The sequence below is a fragment of the Bombyx mandarina genome, chromosome 15 (assembly GCF_030267445.1).
Source record: "Bombyx mandarina strain Sakado chromosome 15, ASM3026744v2".
In the NCBI taxonomy this organism is placed as follows: Eukaryota; Metazoa; Arthropoda; class Insecta; order Lepidoptera; family Bombycidae; genus Bombyx; species Bombyx mandarina.
Window position 1 is genome coordinate 6,342,647 of NC_143221.1, and position 25,625 is coordinate 6,368,271.

General features: G+C 38.2%; 1 protein-coding gene across 2 annotated transcripts in view; it reads left to right on the forward strand.

The window, feature by feature from the left end:
* Positions 1–25,625, forward strand: part of LOC114247191 (beta-1,4-glucuronyltransferase 1) — a 71,699-nt gene that overhangs the window by 42,692 nt on the left and 3,382 nt on the right. For both annotated transcript variants that reach the window (XM_028180078.2, XM_089732779.1), the window contains 4 exons: positions 22,579–22,738; positions 23,548–23,853; positions 24,293–24,425; positions 25,418–25,551. In XM_028180078.2, coding sequence (XP_028035879.1) covers positions 22,579–22,738; positions 23,548–23,853; positions 24,293–24,425; positions 25,418–25,551 — 733 coding nt within the window. The remainder of the gene's footprint in view (positions 1–22,578; positions 22,739–23,547; positions 23,854–24,292; positions 24,426–25,417; positions 25,552–25,625) is intronic.

Here is a 25,625-nt window from a genome sequence, read left to right on the forward strand (position 1 = left end):
TAATCGACTTTATAATTCGATCTTGTATGGAAATTTGAACAGTGCCCCGTGAGCGTATTTGGATCAAAAAATCCAATGTGTACACATATAACGCCCTTCGAAACGTTGTAACGAAGTAAAACATACATATTTCTATTATTCCTGAAAAAATTTTACTTCTCCATTTTATACAAAATAAATAAATCATAAAAAAATATAACGTTTTTTTTTTAAATTAGTGATATTCTTTCTACGTATTCGAATATATTTTTTCATATTTTTTTTTTATTGGCCTTGTAGGCAGACGAGCACACGACCCACCTGATGGAGAGTGATTACTGTCGCCCGTGGACTTTAGCAATGCCAGGGGCAGAGCCAAGCCGCTGCCTACCAATATCAAATATCAATCAATATCAATAACAAGACTAAAGAGATAACAGACGTATGGAAATCTTAAGGCGTCAGTGTGATTACAGTAAAACTTCGACCGATGGACGAACATTAAAACAAAATACGTAACGCACGTTCGAACAGCTTCGAATTTTGCGATCGCTAACATAAAGATAAACAAACGTCCACAACCACACATGTTCAGTAATGGCCCGCTGTTCCCATATCGTTTGCATGCGTCCGCTGTGTCCGCTGATAATGATATAGAGTAGTAATTGCGTAACCAAACTGTGTTGACGAACAACCGAATCCTGGTTTGAATAAATAATTGACGTTAACCTATGTACTGTTCGTTTTTTTTCTGCGCTGATTTAAAGATGGCGAAAGAACGCTTGCAAGTCTTGATGATGTGGTTCTAGACGATCGATTGTGCAATATGTTCAAAGCGAGAACAATGAGTGGTCGTTGATTGACAGATTTATTGATTGTTGCAGTCCTGGACTCCTGCAGAAAGTGAACTCACATGAGCGATGTTCGTATCGCAACTGAAGCTATTTTTAATTTCCTTGCGAAATAATTGGTTTTGTTAACCGACCGCAAAAATGAGGTTCTCAACTAGACTGTATTGGTTTTTTGTGGGTTTTTTTTTTTTTCTACATGGACCAATAGAAATCTCGCGTTTCTCATGTGATTCCAATGAAATTTTATAAATATAATACATTTGAATTATACACATTTTTTTTTATGTAGAAGTCAATTGAATATAATGCATATTCAATTTGCTTCGACTACATTAGTGAAATTCTCAGTTTATTTTTTGAAGTCGGCTTTCTTATCTCTTTATTATATTGCTTTTAATTTAAAGTTATATAAGTCGCTTCGTTGTTATTATGAGTATGATTGGAACGAAGTTCCTTACGGCAGGCTTGGAGGGGATAGGGATTTTGCTGCGCGACCGAACTAAAAAAAATGTGATAGTAAAACCGTAAGAAAAAATCCGTGGAAAAAAGTGCGTGGAATAAAACCGTTAAATGAGACGTGCGCAGGCGCGACAGTCGTATACACAAGCGAGTAGTGTATAATACCTTTCTCTTTCTCCCTCTTTCTTTTCGTTCTCTCATCCCTTCTCTCTATTTTGTAATTATTTCTATTTCTATGTAATTTTATGTATTCAAACAAAAATAAAGAGACATTTTTTGTTATTTTAATTGATAATTTGAATTACGATTTTATTTTTATTTTACGTAATTTATTATTTCCTAAAATACTGAATTTCCTAAATAATTTCCTGTACTTAAATAAAAACTAATCAGCAAAATTTAAGAGAAAAATCAAGAAAACCAACATAAAATTGAGCACGATTTTTTTTTTGCAAATTGTGTCGATTCTACATTAAGCCGAAGGAACTTCGTTCCTACCTGGTGTCCCACGACACCACATAATTAGTTTTTTTTAATTAATTTTGGTTCTTACACTGGTAGACGAAGCTGATACTAAACAACTTATTATTTTTTTACCTATGCTGATAGCCTCGAGAGGCTATATCAGCTTCGCCCTAACGTGTAAGTGAGCTCACGGGGCTCAAACCGGAGTGTTGCTAACACTGGCCCTAGCAAGGGCAGTGCTTCGCAGAATCTACCACCGGATCGGAAACGCGACCCACTGAGAAGATCCGGCGAAAAACTCAGTGGGCAAAACAACCAGTAGCCCGTGTACACAAATGACAATGATGCGAACGCCACTGCTCACTTTAGTACAAGGGAGGGAACTTCTACAAACAGTATTCTTCTTCCTTCTGGATGCTACCACGCACGATCTACAGGCTCGTTACAATTCATCTCAAAAACCGGATCACATTTCCGAATCATTATCTTTAAACAAATAGATTGTTTGTTAGCTTCTATTGTCTATTTGTGACGGTATTTTGTACATCAATCTACTACTGATCGTTACATAATTGACCTTGAAATGAAAAATTTTACTTGGAGCTGATTAGAGTTTATGCTTTTTATTTATATTAATGAGTACTTATTAAAAGAGCGTTTTTTTTAAAGTTCTATTATAGTCAAAACCGGCCTGCTTTGCTGGTCAATCTTTAATCTGACTTTGTTCCGATCAGACTATCCACTAGAACCATCTTTACAGAATCATCCGCAAGGCAAATCCGAAGACGTCCTCAAAATTCCATCAAAATCTGTCCAACCTTTTTGCAGTCTAGAGAATATACACACATAGATTTTTATATGCAGATTTTTAAGTTATTACTTTGACTTAGCCAATAACGACATTGAAATGGCCATTCAAATATAAATTTAAAAGGCAAAATTTTAAGTACCATTTTATCCTCTCTTTGTCAACAGTTTTTTGTATTAGCCATTGACGACATTATCAATACAAAACAATTTCGAAACAGATTTACATCTCTACAAGAAAATAAAAACAAAACAAAACAAAAAAATGTAACACATAACGCGTGAAACTAAACCTTGAGGTGTCAGCGATTATGGTCGAATTTCGATTCTTGGACGGACACTACTTAATACGAATCGACGTGAATTGTTGCCGAAACAACCAAGAATACGTGTCATCCAACGACCTCGAATACTATAATAAAACTCGTCAGCCGAGTGCTCTTAATTAAATGCTTTCAATACAAATTCTTTGTGGACACGCAATGACCACTTTTAGATCGATTTACCCATATTTTTAATTTGAATATAATTATTCAACGACTCAGGCGTAGCCTACTGACATGTATTGGTCATTATTACATGATAGAAACCTACATACTTTTATAAATTAGATAATTATTAGAAATAATTTTAAATGAGGCGCAGTAAGTAACGGTAGGCAGCGGCTTGGATGTTACCCTAGCATTGATGACGTCCATGGGCGAGCGTAACCACTCACCATCAGGTGAACCGTATACTCGTCTGCCTACAAGGCCAATAAAAATACCTTTAAACTTCTTCTTTATCGTGCCTTCAAAAATAGCCTTATATGAATTTGTCTCCATTTACTTCTGTCCCGAACCAGTTCAATAGATCGTTGTAGAGTTTCTCCTGTTGTCTCTGCAATACTTTTACACTATCGTGTCGGAATTGGGTTCCTAGAGCGTTTCCACTGTATCGGTCCCACTCAGCTTGTGGAGAGTATTAAGGGGTAGGCAGTGGCTTGGCTCTGCCCCTGGCATCACTGAAGTCCATGGGCGACGGTAACCACTCACCATCAGGTGGGCCGTGTGCTCGTCTGCCTTCAAGAGCAATAAAAAAAAACGATCAACTGCTTCTATGACTCTTGCATATTTGAGTTATGGCCTAAGAAGCTTAATTAAAGTTCTCGGTATAGAGAGGTAAGCCGTTTTTTAGTGTAAAATCCATTCGTTTGTCCTCATGGTTATCCATGGTATTTTCAGTATTCATCTCCAGCACCACACTGTCCAACACCTTCAGACACGATCTAAATCGCAATTGTATCCTATAACGGCTATTCAACACTTCAAACCAGAATGTCTCAAAACTCTCAAAATAAGTACCTAAAATTATTGGGTAATGGACATGTATTAATTACTAATACCCATGCTAAAAGTGAAATTTTAAAATAAATAATTGCCTATTAATACGAAATTCGTCAACAAGCCCCTTTCATACGTCACGAATATAAAATTCGATCGAAATTTAGGGTTCAGTGCCTATTTTTCTACAAAACATATTTCATGAGTCGAAATTTATTAATTCGCATAATGCATCGATACTTTTCTATATTTTAAAATGTTACCTAATAGTATACTGGGTCCGCGGTACGCTATTTTTTTTTTTTAGTATTTTAGATTTATTATACCTACAGCTATATCCAGGGCATCAAACATACCAATATACTAATCGTTGAAATTTATTGAAAATGTATTTGGGTCATATACTACCCAGTAAATTTCTGAAATTCGCATTATTATTATCAGGGTAATCTATCGATTTACGGATTCGTTCATATTGTTTTGGGTCTAAGATTTTGCTATTACAGCTATTATTATTATATAACTTTATTATTATATTACATTAAAACTATTTCAAAATAACCCATAAGTTTTGTAAATTATTTACTAATCTCTATATAAAAAAAAACTTAATTTGTACCTACAAACCATATTACAGCAAACCACATTAAATGCAAAATAAATGGGTGGTCTCATTGCAAAAAGCAATCTTTTCTAAACCACCATTGAAACAACAAAGAATCTGGGAGGAATCATCCTCAATCTCGGTTTAAACATTAAAGTAATAGACGTAATGCACCTTTGGTCGAAGCGATTAAAGATACATACATATATGCACTGTTTCAGTAATTTGGAATTTAATTTTAATTTCAACAATAACACTGATAATAGTCACATTTGTTCAACGAATATAGAGCCACAATTTTTATTAAAGTTGTTTGGTTTAATAATGATATCGAATTATATAGGTCGTGCCCTTATACTTGGAATTGACTCAGTTTTTATTTTTCGACTTTAAACTTTATTGAAGCTCTTTTTTTTTTAAGATCAACAACCTACGGAACCCAACTTTTCAAAATGTATTTCGTTTTATTAAGACGGCCGCTACCGACCAAATGAAAATGAAAACATTACATAATCCGTACGCATATTGGTTTAACTTTTACACAATATTTGTCCACTTTTCTTGTTTACTTAAAGAATTTTTATGAAATCTCTCAGAGCTATGTACAGTATTAGGCAATTACTTTTAACTCCATGTTTGCTTATTGAGAAAGTTATTGAAAAGTAAATAGACAGCGATTTCATAGTAATTATAAGTAAATATCACCATCACCATCATGGGCGGACGAGCTCACAGCCTACCTGATGTTAAGTGGTTACTGGAGCCTATAGACATCTACAACGTAAATGCGCCACCCACCTTGAGAGAAGTTCTAAGGTTTCAGTATAGTTACAACGGCTGCCCCACCCTTCAAACCGAAACGCATTACTGCTTCACGGCAGAAACAGGCGGGGCGGTGGTACCTACCCGCGCGGTACAACAGGTCCTACCACCAGTAAAGGCTATTTGTTATAAGCGATATTTCGCTTAATACACTACATTTATCTGTAATTAAGCGACTATTTTATGTGGTATTAGTATCAACAATTCGATGTTTTTAATTGAACTTCAATTAAGTTTACCCGATTCCAATAGCTGAAGAAGTTTTTTGTTATGATATTTTTTCGAAATATTAAACTTTAAATGGCTCTCCTGTAAAGTTGCAAAAATGTCACTTAAACAGAATGACCTTTCACCCCTCGGTATGTTCTTCTAGATACGAGAGAATAGTTCTTTTAATTTAGGTGTAAAAAAGGTTTTGGAAAAATCGTATTGCAATCACGAAAAGACGAAGAATTATGAAAGATCTTCTCTACCGACCTAATGAATTGGCTCGGTAGACCGTCGACCCAGATCCGGATTGTATACAAACAAAATTATCTTAAAAATATCCCTAGCGAGATTCAGAGATTCTACCAAATATCTTGTCTTTGATAGCACACCGCTATAGTTGTTTCATTAAACATTTTTAGAGCATCTAAGGACGTCTATAATAGCAGAGATATTTCGTAAGATTATATTCAAATTCTGATCACAAGATGTTAAAGATAAATAATTTAGCAATGATTCTAATCCGTTGTTTATAGTTGCAATTGAACGAAGTACAAATGTCTTACAAAAAATATCACAATTCGTTAAAAATTAACATAATTGCGCATTGTTGACATAGATTACAACGCAATTAAATAGGAAGCGAATTAAACTGGTTCAAAGACCCACAGCGTGCAATCAGCTTGTTTCTAACAATTAAATACGGCGCGGCGACTTTGGATTAAACAAATGACTTTGTTTTCCGTTAAGGAATTAATTCGACATCAGTACGTTCATTATCAAACAAATATGGCGTCGTAAGTATGCAATATTCGAACGCTAGCAGTGAATGGAACTCTGCAGACATAAGATCTTTTTTAATTTTTTTTATTGCTTAGATGGACTCACAGCCCACCTGATGTTAAGTGGTTACTGGAGCCCATAGACATCTACGACGTAAATGCGCCACCCACCTTGAGACATAAGTTCTAAAGTCTCAGTATAGTTACAACGGCTGCCGCATCCTTCAAACCGAAACGCATTACTGCTTCACGGCAGAAATAAGCAGGTTGGTGGTACCTACCCGCGCGGACTCACAAGAGGTCTTACCACCAGTAAATCGCCAGATCGCCTTAATAACTTCGATTTCCTTGTAGGCATGCTAACATTTCGAATTCAATGCAAAACATGATAATCTGTCTTTTCTCTCTATCACGTTACCGGATATAACGACAAAGTACGACAAACTGTATGCAATCGTTATAATTGAATAGATACCATGTCAATTTACAAGGGACGAGGAACGAACCGCCGCTAAGGAGCGGTTTGCGTGAGCTCCGACATTGAGTAATGAACACAAGACGCCACGAATTTGAGGTACTATATATAGCCATATTTTATTTTAATGAACTCAATCTGGAACGACCGTTGTACATTCCGCTACTGATTACTAACTATGCAACCAAACCTCAGATATGATTGATTTTAGAGTGGAGTAAGCCGTTGTTAAACTCTCGAAATTACCGGTATCGTCCACTTCGATTGCACTGTACTGTTTCTCGCCGGATCTTCTCGGTGGGTCGCGTTTCCGATCCGGTGGTAGATTCTGCAAAGCACGGCCCTTGCTGCTAGGGTTCGTGTTAGCAACGTGATCAGGTTTGAGCCCCGTGAGCTCACCTACTAGTTAAGGCGACGCGGAAATAGCCTCTGGAGGCTATCAGCTTAGGTAGGAAAAAAAAAATGTTTTAAAAAACGAAGAATTTACAAACGTGTAAGAAGAGAGACTAACTGTAGATTAACCGTCAAATGCACGCGGCTTGCATGTTTCACTGCAAATGCGATTAAGCGTGCGACAACGCAAAAATTCATTGACCGAATTATTTCATTGTACGAAATAATTATTGACGGTGCCGTTCTAGCTGACTGAATAAGTTTTTAATTTTAACTAGCTAACCCGGCAGACTTCGTAGTGCCTCAATCGATAAATAAAAGACCTAAACTTTTGTATAAAATAAACTTAAAACGAACAAAAGGAATCCGTCCGACGGAGGACACATCAAAGGAAAAACAAAATTCTTATTTATATTTAATTCCGAGCATTTTCATATTTCATCTACCTTTTAAACCTTCTCTGTAATTCCACAAATAATTCAAGATCAAAATTAGCCAAATCGGTTCAGCCGTTCTCGAGTTTTAGCGAGACTAACGAACAGCAATTCGTTTTTATATATAGTGATAATGATAATTATCCTGTGATTCGATTTATGATTGCACCTTGTTGTATTAATAAAGAAGTCTAGCAGGCCACGCGAGTCTGTCGTCTTCGCTCGCGTGAGACCTTGCGGTCAACCCAGATGAGCCGGTGCAGCCTCCCATTACGGAATCACCATCGCTGTACTGTTATCCGCATAGCGACTGCGGTCACACATGTAGGTCGAGCACTTGAACATGAAATTATATTTATGGTTTGCGAGAATTCCATTTACTAATTGCGACAGAGCGAGATCGCCTCACTTCATACGATAAATAGTCGTTTTAGTGTGCTTATATCAAGCAAGCAAGAAATTATTATAATTTTATTTAAAATAGTTCATATTTAATCGAGGGTAATCGTAATTGAGAAGAACTAGTCAAACTCATAAAGGTGACTACTACATTCTGAACGCATTCTACTAATAGAATGTATAGGTTGTTACTGGCATCGCGTCTTTGAAAACGCTTAGTCACTTAATTCCTATGGGGATTGGAAAGTTCTGTCGAGTGCGTTCTGATATTGGGGATAGAACCCCATCCATCACTCGCTCGCAATCCTTTCTATCGATCACGTCAAGCCCCATCGAATTACCGCTCCCATGGGTATTGCGATGTACCTACTCGTATAACTAGCGTTATTGAATGTAACAGCATAACATTATGGGACTCTTCGGAAAGCGCAAATAAAATAAAACTTAAACCGCATAAAAAAAAAAACAAAAAAATTTTTAGCCGAAAAGCGTTTGTCTGATTATAATTTTTTGTTATGTAAATTTTTATTTTATTCTAATTTTTAAATAAACCTTATATTTATAAATCTCGCAATCAACGCAAGCACTGACATTTCATTTTCTAAGCTAAACTGCATCAGCCTGACACAACACAACACTAGACATACCTACTTTAAGATATTGCATGCTTCTAAACATATAAAGGATAAAGGGGGCAAATAAATTTGAAAGGTAATGCTAACCACTCAAATGAATATAAATACATAATAATACGTGTACATAATACGTAATTCATGGATAATTTGACTCCCTACTTAAAGTTCCACCTAAAATCAGCTAATCCTGAAGCTCTCGAAGCGGATCCATGGGGGAGCCCGTACAGGTTGGTGCGCGGCAAGCTGCGCCCGTGGGCCCCCCCTATGACTGAGCGACTCCAGCCTCAACAGCTGCGGGACATCGTTTCGGCGTTGTTCCCGCAGGAGCGGGAGGGTTTTGTTCCCCCCGCTATGGGTGAGCCGTCGGACGCCATCGACGGTGAAGCCCCTGCTGAGGTGCCCCGTATTACTGGGGCAGAGCTCCGTGTGGCGGTTGTAAGGATGACTGCAAAGGACACGGCCCCCGGCCCGGACGGAGTCCATGGCCGGGTGCTGGCCTTGGCCCTCGATGCCCTAGGGGACCGGCTCCTGGAGCTATTTAATAGTTGCCTGGAGTCGGGACGGTTCCCGTTGCTCTGGCGGACGGGCAGACTTGTGTTGTTGCGGAAGGAGGGGCGCCCGGTGGATACAGCCGCCGGGTATCGTCCTATCGTACTGCTGGACGAGGCGGGAAAATTGCTGGAGCGTATTCTGGCTGCCCGCATCGTTCAGCACCTGGTCGGGGTTGGACCTGACCTGTCGGCGGAGCAGTTCGGCTTCCGGGAGGGCCGTTCGACCGTGGATGCAATACTTCGGGTGCGGGCCCTCTCGGACGAGGCTGTCTCACGGGGTGGGGTGGCGCTGGCGGTGTCTCTTGACATCGCCAACGCATTTAACACCCTGCCCTGGTCCGTGATAGGGGGGGCACTGGAGAGGCATGGAGTGCCCCTCTACCTCCGCCGGCTGGTTGGCTCCTATTTGGAGGCCAGGTCGGTCGAATGTACCGGGTACGGTGGGACCCTTCACCGTTTTCCGGTCGTGCGGGGTGTTCCGCAGGGGTCGGTTCTCGGACCCCTCTTGTGGAACATCGGGTACGACTGGGTGCTGAGGGGTGCCCTCCTCCCGGGCCTCCGCGTTATTTGTTACGCGGACGACACGTTGGTCGTGGCCCGGGGGGATGATTATAGAGAGTCTGCCCGTCTCGCCACAGCGGGGGTGGCCCTCGTTGTCGGGAGGATAAGGAGACTGGGCCTCGACGTGGCGCTCAGTAAATCCGAGGCCTTGTGGTTTCACGGGCCACGGAGAGCGCCACCTGTCGACGCCCACATCGTGGTTGGAGGCGTCCGAATAGGGGTCGGGGTGCAGTTGAGGTACCTCGGCCTCGTGTTGGACAGCCGGTGGGCTTTTCGTGCTCACTTTGCGGAGCTGGTCCCCCGATTGATGAGGACAGCCGGTTCTTTGAGCCGACTGCTCCCGAATATCGGGGGGCCGGATCAGGCTGTGCGCCGCCTCTACGCAGGGGTGGTGCGATCGATGGCCCTGTACGGTGCGCCTGTATGGGCTGAGCCACGCAACCGGGCCGCTATGGCTCGGTTCCTGCGCCGGCCGCAGCGCACCGTTGCTATCAGGGTCATCCGTGGATATCGCACCGTCTCCTTCGAGGCGGCGTGTGTGTTGGCGGGGACGCCGCCATGGGAGCTGGAGGCGGAGTCGCTCGCTGCCGACTATCGGTGGCGCAGCGAGCTTCGTGCTCTGGGCGTGGTGCGTCCCTCCAAAAGTGAGCTGCGGGCGCGGAAGGCCCATTCTCGGCGGTCCGTGCTCGAATCGTGGTCGAGGCGGTTGGCCAACCCCACGTGGGGTCTACGGACCGTTGAGGCGGTTTACCCAGTCTTTGATGACTGGGTGAATCGTGGCCGAGGACGCCTCACCTTCCGTCTGGTGCAGGTGCTGACTGGGCACGGATGCTTCGGAAAGTATCTGCACCGGATAGGAGCTGAGCCGACGACGAGGTGCCACCATTGTGGACACGACCTGGACACGGCGGAGCATACGCTCGCTGTCTGCCCCGCTTGGGAGGTGCAGCGCCGTGTCCTGGTCGCAAAGATAGGACCGGACTTGTCGCTGCCTGGCGTCGTGGCGTCGATGCTTGGCGGTGACGAGTCCTGGAAGGCTATGCTCGACTTCTGCGAGTGCACCATCTCGCAGAAGGAGGCGGCGGGGCGAGTGAGGCAAAGCTCTCCTCACTACGCAGAAACCCGCCGCCGCCGAGCAGGGGGTCGGGACCGGGGTCTCGTCCGTAACCCGGCCCCCTAAGAGCTTCGGGCTCCACCCGCTTTGTGCGGGGAGGAGCTTAGGCGTGGGGCGGCGTGGTAGGTCGCGTTCCCCCGACCGCTCCGGGGGAAGGTGTAGCGCGGCGCTATCAATCGGGCTCTTGGCCCGTCGACCGAGGGAACCGGCGGTCATGTTGCTGGCGGCCGCCGGTCCGGCGTCTGGGGGACGGCGGGATGGATGTAATGTGCTCTGCGTAAACCCTGTCCCGCCGTCTCAATAACTCCGACTGGGTTCCCACCCGGTCCGGGGTAGGGCGCCGGCTGTGAGCGGCAGGAGTTTTTAGTGAGGTTCGACTCCCACATACCCCACCTGCCGTGCGGGTGGGGATCCGGCGATTTTCTCCTGTGGAAAAAAAAAAAAAAAAAAAATCCTGAAGCTCGTGATCGGTTGCGAAGTATTTAAAACAGGTCCTAAAAATTCCTGTGATAACAATGACTGTGATATAAATCATATTCTAAATTTAAATATACAATTAATAAACGGAACACGTGTGTCAAATGTGTTTACAATAATTAAAAGTAGCGTCGAGTATCAAGATTTAATCGATGAATATTAATTGAAGTGTCCAAGAAAATTATCAATTAAATGCTATGTTCAAGTATACGCGTAAATAAAATAAAATGGATAATTAAAATGGGTACAGCAGCATAATTTTATTATGATTCAATTACGGAATAATGTTTTGTATAAATATATTCCGTAATATTAATTAATTTACTAATACCAGGGCGCGATTGACTATGATAGCTGTGGTGTTCCTTGAAGGCTCTAGAAAACTGACACTTTCAAAATACAAACTAAACAACAGCATTTAGAATATCCCAATTCTACAAGTCATTCAATTGCTAGAAGCCGAATTCTTCCGAAATTTGATGCAAACCAACAGACCTGATAAACGATTTTATAAACTGCCTATGTTGTGGTGAATAAACTTTAAAAATCAAATCGATTATCGCATGCGCATAACATAAGAAAAAAATTTTTTTATAGAAACTACTTTTATTAACGTCCGTCTGGTGTAGTGGTAAGTGACATGGTCACTACACTAGGGGGTCGCGGGTTCGAATCCCGCCAAGGGAAGATATTTGTATGATAAATATAAATGTCTTTTCCAGGGTTATGGATGTATATTAAATATATTTTATGTATGTGTATAATAAAAATCTTACATTTATTTCCGATATCTGGTACCTGTAACACAAGTTCTTTACGAATTTATCACGGGACCAGTTAACGTGGCGTGATTGTTAGTAAAATATTTATATTTATTTACTTTTGAAATATTAATGGTACGTCTAAATGTTTTTCTACATTATATTTATGTTTCGGAATCGATTCAATAATTGACAATTTTCATAAAAATTTACAATCGGAAAGAAATGACTAAACAAGCACGTACCTACTTAAGCTATATTTAAAATACTCGTAGTAACGTAATTCAAAATTATAATTTGTTCTGTTATTCAAACAAACACCATTTTTATTACGAATAGAGCAAACTTCTGACGTTAGCACTACACGAAGACACGACATGCCGTAACAAATATTTACACACGTTAACACCTCGTTATTAACTTCAATGAAGATGTCACTTAATAGCCCATTAACAGATGCCAGCAAGCCGGCAAGTTGACTCGCAAGATAAACTCATTCGCTCTTGAACTAGCGTTACAATGCGGCTTTAACATCGGCCTATGTTTGAAATGTTGCTATTGAACAAATATAAACTTGACCTGAACATTCGTATTCGTGTCCTCTTATCAAGTTTGTTCATGTAGGTAGCCGTGATTCCCGTGTTGTTCAATTTACCATTACAATTCTCTTTAATGTAATTAATTGCCAATCGTAGCCCATTCGTAGTATTAATCAAATCAAATGAAATCAAAAAAAATTTATTCAACATAAATGAAAGTACATACTTGTTGAACGTCAAAAGAACTACCGCCAATTCCCAAGAACTAGCCTCCTTCCTGAGAAGAATTGGCAAGAAACTCAGAGGGCATGTCTTTTTTTTTTAAATATGAAATTATTATTTATTTATTTTTTAATATTAGATTTTTCTTAAATATGAATTTTTTACAATGAGTATTATAACGTAACAATTACCACAATATTGAAATGCCCGGAGCGAGGAACTCATTCCCACTTTGTGCAATCTTCTAGATAATCATTGACTTTATAGTAAGCTTTATTGCACAGATGTTCTTTAATAGTTTTCTTAAACCTATGTATATGTAATAAAGTTCTGAATGCTAATAACTGGAAAGATTTAATTAGAAGATAGGTCATGACACTTCCATTATTACTACCACTACGACTAGCAAGGTATCAGATATTTCGTTGTCTTGAATATATAATTTGTTCAATGAACGGAAGCTGCATCAGTCTAATTTGAAAACTAGCAAAGTTTGACTCTCATGTGAACAGAAAATGACTTGGATAGTTATTGATTTTCAACGGATATTTGTCATACGTTTACCTTTTATATCATTTCACTCTCACGTCTCGATTCTGACGTAACATTGGGGGTCAGAGATTTGATAACAATTACAGCAATTTTCGATGGTACCGTTTTGAAAAATGGAATGTTATTGTGTCAGACATAAAAGATTGATTTCAAATCAATTACGTTGTAGCCATGCCCGGCGATTCTATCATAATTAAATATGTAATTAGCTTTATAGCATTGATCAGAGACAGCTAAATCGATCCTCAATAAATCGGTTGTGAAAAACAAAAAATCTTGATTGATTACTGCTCCCTGGAGATCAGCCCTACCTACTCACACAATAATATCACCAAGTCTTAAATAGGCCCCATAACCTTGGTTCAAGAGGTGTTATGTCATTGAATCTGACGAACTTACATTTTATATCTATTTTTTTAGGTTTTTGTTTCAAATGAAATATTTCAATTTTCCTAATACATGAATGCTTATAAGTTTTCAACTCTAATCAATTTACAAACAACACTCGTAACTAAAATTAGTTCAGATAATAAACACATAATTATTTTATATCACCCATTGTTTTTAGTAATACAAAATGAACTCATTAACAGTACTCTCATTAATACATATTAGTAATGTTACTTAGAAACATAGAATATTGTTGGTGTAAATTAAATCGATCTCACGGTCGCTATCACGCGATGTCGCCGTGTGAACTAAATGCAGATTATTTCGTGTTAATTTAACTTCATTACTTTGCTCTGAAGAGTTTAAACTATTAAAGAACATCTGTGCAATAAAGCTTACTATAAAGTCAATGATTATCTAGAAGATTGCACAAAGTGGGAATGAGTTGCTCGCTCCGGGCATTTCAATATTGTAATAATTGTTATGTTATAATACTCATTGTAAAAATGAATATTAAAAAAATAATCTAATATTAAAAAAAATAATCTAATATTAAAAAAAATAATCTAATATTTAAAAAAAAAAGACATGCCCGCTGAGCTTCTTGCCAATCGGAGGCTAGTTCTTGTGAATTGGCGGTAGTTCTTTTGACGTTCAACAAGTATGTATGTACTTTCATTTATGTTGAATAATTTTTTTTGATTTGATTTCATCACGAGCAAGACTATAGTCAACTTTGTCCCCACAATAAAAAACCATTGACAACGTCTTCTTCTTCCTGCCCTTATTGTACATTATGTGCGGTAGGCGCAAAATTTCCTCATAACATGCTGTTCAGGAATTTGGCTTGAGTTTTACGACTGGCCGCCTGCCTAACGTCAACCCTCCTTGGGTTATATCTCCAGTAGTCTTCCATTGCAATGTGCCATAGAGAATAATTTTTCCCTTCTTTTTTTTTATTGTTTCTTTTACTTCATTCGTCTTTGGTATTATGATTAGCATTCTATTATTACAAATATTAACAATAAAAACCATTAAAGACGTAGAATAATAATGTAATCGCGTATAATGATTAATGTGATCCAATTTCAAGTGGAGTCATTCTGTGATTCTTGTTTGTAACGTATGAAATTTAACATTTTATATTTATCGTATGAGTCTACTATTATCAAAGCCGGCAATGTGACTTTTGGACAATTATTGGTAAATCAGAAAAACCAATTATTGACTTTGTATTCCATTGGCAGTCACAAAACTCTTCTGAACGACGTCTTAGATAAATAACAGGTTAAGTATTAACCTTTATTTAATGCAGGTTTTGAACCGTATTCTTTGAAGGAGACGATTATATTCAAATCAATCTGTATTGACATATCAATAATATTTTTTTGTCCAAATGAACAGATTGCCACCTATGATAATAGACGACTCGTATCATGTTGAGTTCATCAGAAGTACTTCATTTGAGACTTCATTATGAATAGATATGAACGTTTTGTCTCATTCCTGCAATTTTTTGTATTGATCATCTGATGCAATTTCCTCAACACGCCCGCAGGCGCCTTCGTCTTCACTTCAAGATGCCAGGAGTTAGACGAATCGGCCCTAATCAAATGTTATGCTTAAATATAAACCTAGCCACGTTCAATAACAACACAACGATTAAACTTTAGGAGCGACTATTCAATCAAATCAAAGATATACTGTAATCTGATAAAAGTGTAATAATTAAAATATATCTTATATACCTACCAATGATAAATGTGACTGCTTTTTATTGCTTATTTTATCTTATTAACTTTTATGTGATGACGAATAGTTGGCTCTTCAAAGGAAATGCCATAAACGAAAACAAGCGAATCTGTGTGTACCGTGCTGAAAACAAATAATTATTCTAAACTTAATTATTAAATATATTTTTTGCGTCTGAGCCTTTTTTGTTGTAACATTTTCATTATTAACACGTTTACTCGTTGTTTTATTAGCTTTTATCAAATTTCTTGATGAATATTTTGTGTTTATGTGTTTGAAGCTTCAGTAGTCTTATTTTTGTGAAATTCTGAAAAAGCTTTCATTTTGAATTCTCAGATACCTATAATAATAAAAAAACAATGTTTCTTATTACAATGAAAGACAAGGATCGACAAATATGTAATAATGTCATATGTCCAATACGTAACGAAAGACCTTTTATATCTATTATATATATACCTACTATTATACTAACATTTGGATGTCAGTATATTGTCGTTTGTTTCATGATAAAATAAGAAAATAAATTTACCGTAACATTGATAACACGCTATCTATACTAATATTATAAAGAGGAAAGATTTGTTTGTTTGTGTTGAATAGGCTCCTGAACCGATTTGAAAAATTCTTTCTCCATTTGGAAGCTACACTATTCCCGAGTGACATAGGCTATAATATGTTTTGAAAAAAATCAGGGATCCTTACTAAAACTCCAATGTAACCCAAGGTGTAAAAAATTGCCTAAAATATTCTTTACATCTCGTGCCCTGCGAAAACTATTGATGATAGAATAAAATAATGTACTACGACTTTGTAGAATACATTATTACTTACAAAAAGTATCTGACAGCATATGTCTAACTATTATAGTTATGCCGCAATAAGTATTCTTTTAATTAAAAAAAAAAACCTCAAATGTCGTTGAAATTTTTGTTAAAGACCCGAGCAGAGCCGGAGCGGGCCGCTAGTGGGGTATAAAATGGAGTTGCCTTAAACACCCATACATTTAAAATCAAGGCTCATTTACATCGCTCAAGTTGAAAGCCTCTTTAAACTAGACCCAATACACACCGAATGTGTTTTTAACGGTCGCATTACAACTTCTCCTGAATACATATCACTTTTAACGTGTATCGCGATGACAATAAAGATAAATAAAATGTTGTCTACGTATCTGTCAAAATGTCAAAATAAATATTTTTAGGCTGTAATTTATTTAGAGTTAGACTAGACTCGCGATACCGCCCATGCTCAAATTGTAATTCTATAAACAATATTAAGTAACAACGGTTCTTACAAACAATTATACTTGTGTTATAACGCAAAATTAAGATTCAACACGCCAAGAAGACAGACAGCTTAAACCAAGCCTTAAACCTTAAACCAAGCCAACAATAAGTTACAAGTTCTTCGCAATACAAACTTTCCAGTCCTTAAATGAAGTGTTTTTATACAAATAAAATTTTCGATCGTTTTTTTTTATTTTTATTGCTTACATAAGTGGACGAGCTCACAGCCCACCTGGTGTTAAGTGGTTACCGGCGCCCATAGACATCTGCAACGTAAATGCGCCACCCACCTTGAGATATCAGTTGCAAGGTCTCAAGTATAGTTACAACGGCTGCCCCGCCCTTCAAACTAAAACGCATTACTGCTTCACGGCAGAAATAGGAAGGGTGGTGGTACCTACCCGCGCGGACTCTCAAGAGGTCCTACCACCAGTCTCACATTTCCATTCACAATAGTCGACGTTAATCTAACTTTAACCATAAGTCTATTTTAATATTTATCCTTAATGTTATCCTCCCAACACAGATCTACTTAGTTTCCGTCAAATAACCTACATTTGTGATGATTTGTAAATTACATTTCCATTAACTAAATAATAAGCTGAATGTTTGAAATGAAAAATGAAAACATCAAATAGCAATACACACGGTGAAGGAATAACATCGTGTAATAAAAATGAAACCCGCAAAATTATAATTTGCGTAATTACTGGTGGTAGGACCTCGTGTGAGGCCGCGCGGGTAGGTACCACCGCCCTGCCTATTTCTGCCGTGAAGCAGTAATGCGTTTCGGTTAGATGGGTGGGGCAGCCGGTCTAACTATACTTGAGACCTTAGAACTTATATCTCAAGGTGGGCGGCGCATTTACGTTGTGGATGTCTATGGGCTCCAGTAACCACTTAACACCAGGTGGGCTGTGAGCTCGTCCACCAATCTAAGCAATAAAAAAATAAATAAATAAAACACAAACATATGTTTGCGAGATTCACCATATCAATTTTACAACAAAATAATAGTCTGTGAGACGTGTGAACGAAGCATAGACATGGGTTGGCAGAGCGACGCACCCTTCCGATTAAACTTCCCACTTTGCTCGATATCCGTCTGCACAAGTACGAAAACAAATTATATTACTATGTAGGCTCGTGTTTATACAAAACAAAATGAGCATTCAGTCCCCTAGTGATTACAGTTATTAATTTGCGTAAAAATAATTATGTACATTTTCCTGCTTATAATCGATAACATTCGCATACGTATGTCGTTAAACACGTATATGCTCGTTCATTTTGATAAAAAAATTGTAATTATGTAGATGGGTCATAAACTTGTCAAAAACAAATTCGTATATTGCCAAGTTCGGGTTAAATATTCCCAAAAATTACATTTTGAAGAAGACACTGGTGGTAGGACCTCTTGTGAGTCCGCACGGGTACCACCGCCCCGCCTATTTCTGCCGTGAAGCAGTAATGTCGTTGTAACTATACTGAGACCTTAGAACTTCTATCTCAAGGTGTGTGGCGCATTTACGTTGCAGATGTCTGTGAAGTTCCAGTAACCACTTAACACCAGGTGGGCTGTGAGCTCGTCAACACATCTAGGCAATAAAAAATGAAAAAAAAAGACATTCATTTATTAGCTAATGCACAAAAAAAAAACAATTCCATTACATAATAAAATTCGTACATTGTTACGTGAATTTAACGACATATTCTTTTTATTACGTGTTATAGAACGAAACGTGTCCCATTGATATTTCCGAAATATCACAACACGGAAACATAGATTCGGTGCGAAGTTAAATTTCGTGACCCAAAAACCGGTGGCAGGCACCTCAGTCTCTTTTATGTCGGAAACCACATCATTAATAACGTCTATTATTATTCTTTAAAATGTTTCTTGTGGGGGAATGTGTAAGGGAAGATAGAGGGAAATCTTTGAAAACACATTGCAAAAAGAGGTCCGAAGTTCCTTACTTATTTGGGGTTACTCACCCAAAGATCGCAGATACATCATATCAGCTGTTAGCACTACTGACTTCCTTGAACCACATTCTTTTTTATTTTTACTCAATTTCACCATTTTTCAACAATTATCTTACATGGGCTTACTGAATCACCGCGTTGCAATTATTTTAAAGAGTATTATTTGGGTAGTGACGGAAGATCTAAAACTATTTTATTTAAAGGCTGTCACAAAAAAAACCTGATGATGATGATGATGATGATGATATTAATTTATCCCTAATGGGAAAGGCAAAGAAAGGACTTTAGTCCATAAAGCTAGGTCTTGTTCTTGGGAATAATTGGAGAATTTTGGTAGTTTTAAAGGCCGAAGCCACGTCTTCTCTTATTGTTGTCATGTCTTATTATTCTCGGTCATAAGGCCTAAACCACTTTTTCGATGTAAAAAAAAACCCGATTGCCATTGACAGTTGTTGACATGCTAACCTGTCACAGGCCAGGAACGGGCAGAGGCGTAAATGTCCTTTGTCACGCAACCTCGCCCCTACGCGGTATCATATTATATTGATTAAATGTAATTACTTCCAAATGATAGAATTTGGTCAATTATACGAATTTTTGATAGTTAAAAATGAACAATAACAACTACGAAACCTGCGGTAGTCGTCTTCATTATAATGACATTTAAATTGTGATGCGATAAAATAATGAGTTAACCTATTGCCTAACTATCTGCACATCGCATGAAGCTTTTGTAAGATAAAATAAACATCGATGCTGTGAGGCTAGACCAGTGGTTCCCAAACTTATTTTGTCTACTGACCACTTTGAGAGTAAATTATTTTTTAGCGCCCCCATTTTTTTCTACCTACTTAAAAACCACTATAGCGAGAGCTCAGTCGGTGCCTAAGAGTCCTCCTAGATGAAAATAAAATCCCCTCCCAAGCCTCTACACAACGCCCCCATTTTTTTCTGGGTCTTTTACCGCCCCCCATTAGGCCTACAGCGCCCACAAGGGGGCGTTATCGCCCACTTTGGGAAAGACTGGGCTAGACCATGTTTCTTAATATAGACAGTGATTGATTACTGAAAGAATAAAACGATATTTAGTTGATTGCACAGGTCTCTAGAATTATTATAGATAGTGCAGTGAAGCTAAAAAGCAATGTATTTCATTGCGCATTGATGCTAAGAAATTGTAAGCTATATTCTTATCTTTGTTTCTTGTGAGCGGGCGGCTATAATAGAAGATAGAAGCCCGAAACTTCAAGATTTAAAACCAGCTGGTATTAAATTTGCATGCAGATATATTGATTCAAGTAACCACGCCTAAGATGTCGTTTCACTAAATGTCTCGTGTTTCGAGTACACTGGACCACGTTGGACTCACTAGTCTCTCCATCCTTCATCAGCTAAGTTCATCTTAAAGGGCCCCAGTGCTACTATGTAACGTAATACCCAGTAAAATGTTTGAGGTTACTTCTGCATACCTTTTGGTCTGTGTTCGTTCTTAAAAAACTCTTGTTATATGAATTGTTAATAATCATACTTGTAACATTAATAACAACAGCATTTTGTATTTTTTTATGAAAGTCACCTTCTTATTGTCATTGACAAAGACAACATTTCTTAAGCCCTCTCATTTATTTAATTACTTATCTTGTTATCATAGAGATTAAAGTACGTCGGAAAATGTCATGAGATTGTTATAGTTAGATGTAGTTAAAGAGACGTATCTTGTGAAATTTGAAGCAAACAAAGGAGACTGAAACGATTACATACATTTTTGGGCCCGAATGTAACGTGATGAAACTAGTATGAATTAATAGATGCAGATTTATCAGTACCTTGCTGAAAATTCTAAAAGTTTTCTCAATCTGAGAGCAGAGTTAATAAAGATTTAGTAAAAATTAGGTTATGTTACAATCTCTATAAAAGAGCTGAATAATAACTTATTTAAGCATAAGTAAATGTTTATTATATCCATTGGATAATCTTTTAAATGTCATATTATGAATTAATATCAATGATATATATCAGGTATGGATTTACCTGAAAGGCGTCGAAAAAAATAAAACGCAACGTATTGTATACCTAGTGTATTCACCTTCAATTATTATTAAAATGTCGTTCAGGAAGAGTACAGGGGGAACAATATTATCTTGGTATGTACCTAGCCCAGCTAAGGTACCATATAATACTGTCCAAGGGTCCAACCATATAATATAATCCAAAAATATAATACTGTAACACTGTCCAAGAGTCGACGGCATATGGAATTGCTATGATTAATTGCTATCCCACAATTCACACAGCGATCCATAATTTCAACAGTATCCAATTCAACAATTTCAAATTAAACGTGTGAGCGATCTTCGGTGTCCAATGTAGAAGCAATTGCAAAGGCAGGCAGGGTCGGAATCCGTAATAATAAAGCAGTGATCGTTGAAAATAAATAAAAACAGCCAGATAGATACACACTCAAAACGCGTCGAAAATACAAAACGAGTAGAGCAGAAAAAACCAACAAGCGTCATGTCAGCTTATTGTCAAAGCTGCCATTAAAAATACAATTGATTTTAATCGATTTGAAATCGATAAGCATATTACTTTGTTAAGTAATAATAGACTTTTTCTTTATTTATGTATATAATCGCAATTAAATTCGCCGTATACCGCGCTTGTATACAACAAGTATAAATCGCTCATTTAATTACTTTGCATTCATTGCCTAGTGCAATGTTTTTCTTTTTCAATCCTGTAATCGATTAATTAAATCGATCACACCGCTAAACCGACAAAAACTAACTTTCTCATTTTTCTCCGGTCCCAGTAAAAGGATTGAGGTGATTTTTTATATTCTTATATAAAAAAATATGACAATTTTTTTAGACTACATTCCAAGTTATTACGTTTTTGGCCCACGATTTTCCGTCTCCTTTAAACATCAAAAGCGTTAGCATTGAGAATACGTATCTATTCAAAACAAGAACTTTAATAACGTATGCGTTACGAAAGAATGAGAACGATCCCCTAATTCTTCGATATTTTGCGAGGCTCAATATAAAATATGTGCGAGTTAATTACGGCGCGCATCATAAACTTAGAGGGTAGATACGAGTGCATAGCATTCGCCCGATCATAGAAGATAACTGCATAGGATCAAGCATTAATTCATTCCTGCACTTCAGTCCACAATACACTCAATTATTATAAAAATATTTTCTTAACCCAAACCGCGTCATGTGGTTCCTGTAACATGAATCATGTTACACAGACAACGTGCGCTCCACATGGCTCAAAATAATACAGATCAGGCATTAATGTTTGTGGTCGATATATTAATACGTGAAGCAAAAACTTTGTACCCCTTTTTATGAAAATTTCGCGGACGGAGGATTATAAAATTTCCCACACTTTTAGAGAATATAAAGAAGGAGTGCAGAATGTTATTTTTTTAAAATTATGCATAAAAAAAACATTACACACTGCCATGTATTTGACACAACATATACAGATATATAATTTAAACTCTTTGTTTATTGTCAAACTTTTGTTATTGTTTAAAGTTAAGTAAATATTGTATGTCTTTAATATTATTTGTCTATAGTTTAGCCTTGGCGAAAACTGTAATTATAGAAGTATGATTGTCTTTGACAATAGAACCATGATAATATTCCTTATATTTTATAATTTCAATGAATTATAGTCGAATTTATACTACTGAGGGACCACTAGTTTAAAGTTATTTTACGAAATCTTATTCAACAGATGGATGGCACCGGTGAGTCTCGCCATTCACGCGCCAGGCGCGGACGTGACGCCGACCGTGAACAGCATCAGATACCTCCGCGACTGCCTTGGAAATGACCTCATTCGGCAATATGTCACTTTTCACATATTTTTCTCCAACAAGCACATTCCTAGTAAGGTAAGGTATGCTGTTGTTCAACTGGTGGTAGGACCTTTTGTGAGTCCGCGCGGTTAGGTACCACCACCCTGTCTATTGCTGCGGTGGAGCAGTAATGCGTTTCGGTTTGAAGGGTGGGGCAGCCGTTGTAACCATAGTTGAGACCTTAGAACTTATATCTCAAGGTGGGTGGCGCATTTACGTTGTAGATGTTTATGGGCTCCAGTAACCACTGAACACCAGGTGGGCTGTGAGCTCCTCCACCCATCTAAGCAATAAAAAAAAATAAAAAAAACTTTGTAAGGGAAATTGCATATACAATTTATAATTCTTTTACCAATATTTGTGTATTAATTTGAAAAGGTTTTTAAGATCTTAGTTAGGCAAACGGTATTGCTTCAGTATTTTGAACTTACAGCCAAAACACTGAAGATACTAAACGTCAAAATCTTAGCATTAGTCTAACAAACAGCTTAACCTTCAAACCAAAACGCAAAATTTCTTCGTTCCAATTATTCACACATCGGTGGCACCTTATATAGAAGAGTTACAAAACGTCCTACCAATTAACGCCAAATCGGCATTGAAATCGCTACCCATCTAAAGCAATAAAGAAAAAAAACAAACAGGATTTGTCCTAACAACATGCGCTTTAGTTTATAACGTGCACTTTCATGTAAAAAATTGATGCTAAATTTGTATATTTTTTTATGATAGTCATATCACCGGCTATTATTACCATGAATCGTGTTATGCGCAATAGCAAAATCATTCGCGATACCTAAATCGCTCCAATTTGTTTTAAAATCTATTCACATTGACAATTCCAGATCCCAGACTCAGATAAAATTCTGAGTACACCGTATAACTGCACTGGGAGCCCCCCGTACGTGGTCAACTCATCGACCACATACATGAAACAGAAGAATTTATTGTATCCGGTAAACGTAGCGAGGAATATCGCCAGAGACGCTGCCTTAACCTACTTCATTCTTCCGTCTGATATTGAGCTGTATCCTAGTCCGAATTTGGTGCCCAGATTCTTGAATATGATTGCGCGAAATCAAAAGCCTCTGAACTCGACGAATCCTCGAGTGTTCCCCATAAGCATCTTCGAAGTTGACGCCAAAGTGCAAGTAAGCTCACGTTTTAATACTGTGCCCGCGTGAATATAACGAAATAAAACAAATTCTCGAAATACCGTATCGGCTTAGCAACAAGTTTAGTGCTCAAGGAATTCATGCCGTTTTAGTATTCGCGATTTCGTGCAAAAACGTGTGAACTGCCACAAGCAACTTTAATGTTCTCGAAGAGAATGCACGACCTATACTGTTCTTGTGTATACCTGACTGAAATAAGAAATCAACTTTTTAGATCACTTAATCTTAAGTCTATCGATTGTAGTCGTACACCATTAAATGCTATGCCATCATTTATCCGTGGTATTATTAACATTGATATTGGTGCCGCTGAAAGATTTTTGTTACTTTGACACAATGGTCCATGACGGCGTTAAAACCGAGAATTCGTTGCTTAAAACCGCTATTTACTAAAATAAAAACTGTATATTTACAGGTGCCATCAACAAAAGTGGAACTCCAAAGTATGCTAGCAAAAAAGACTGCAATACCATTCCACAAATTCGTTTGTCCCAACTGCCACAATATACCTCAGGGCGTGCAATGGATGACTGCGCCGGAAACTAATCGTAAGACTCTGCCTAAATTGATTCATACAGCAAAATACCTTGGAAAACATATCACTATCACTACATAGTATAAAACAAAGTCGCTTTCTCTGTCCCTATATACATATGTATGCTTAAATCTTTAAAACTACGCAACGGATTTTAATGCGGTTTTTTTTAATAGATAGAGTGATTGAATAGGAAGGTTTATATACATAACTAGCTGACCCGGCAGACTTCGTAGTGTCTCAATCGATAAATAAAAGGCCAACGGGGGGGACACATGAAAGGAAAAACAAAATTGTTATTTTTATTTAATTCCGAGCATTTTCATATTTATCTACCTTTTAAACCTTCTCTGGACTTCCACAAATAATTCAAGACCAAAATTAGCCCAATCGGTTCAGCCGTTCTCGAGTTTTAGCGAAACTAACGAACAGCAATTCATTTTTATATATAGAGATAACATCCATTAAATAGTGGAGAAATCAATAATAAATTACAGTTTCCGAAGCGAAGCGAGGGCGGATCGCTAGCTTAGTATAGTTCTCTGTTCTAAGTACTTTAATATACTATGACTTCAAATCGCAAGGCAGCATTCATAGTAAAGAGCAAATTCGTTCGACAATGTAAACAAAAAAAAAAACAGATACAAATTTGTTTAATCTGTAAAGAAACTATGGTGCAGTAACAATTAACGTCACTTCTGTTAGTGTCGTGCGCTATTTGTGTCGTCTGTAGCATGGGCATGGCCGTCGTATGGGGCATTCTAATTGCGTATTATGGTTCAACGACCGCGTCTTACCCGCACTATCCAGACGACGGCCGGCTTCAGATTCTAAGGCCAATTTGCAAAATCACAAAACTTTCCGCATAATCGCGAAATCAACTGTTACAAGCGCTACTTATTAACTCGCTCCGCGATTACCTGCGTCTTGTTAGTCTAGAAACAAATAAAAATAAAAATATATATTTCCGCTTCCATTCACAACGAAACTATTTGCTCGTTCCAGAGATGGACGTGTTCCATGTCGGTAAGCGCCACGGAAAATACGTTCACTGGGAACCGATATTTATTGGTACCCACCAAGACCCGTATTACGACGAACGACTCAGCTGGGAAGGCAAAAAGGATAAAATGACACAGGTAAAGACACTAATGATTTAAAATAACATAATAAGTGCAGCTAATGAATGCTTAAGCGCAGCGGAAACGAGCCT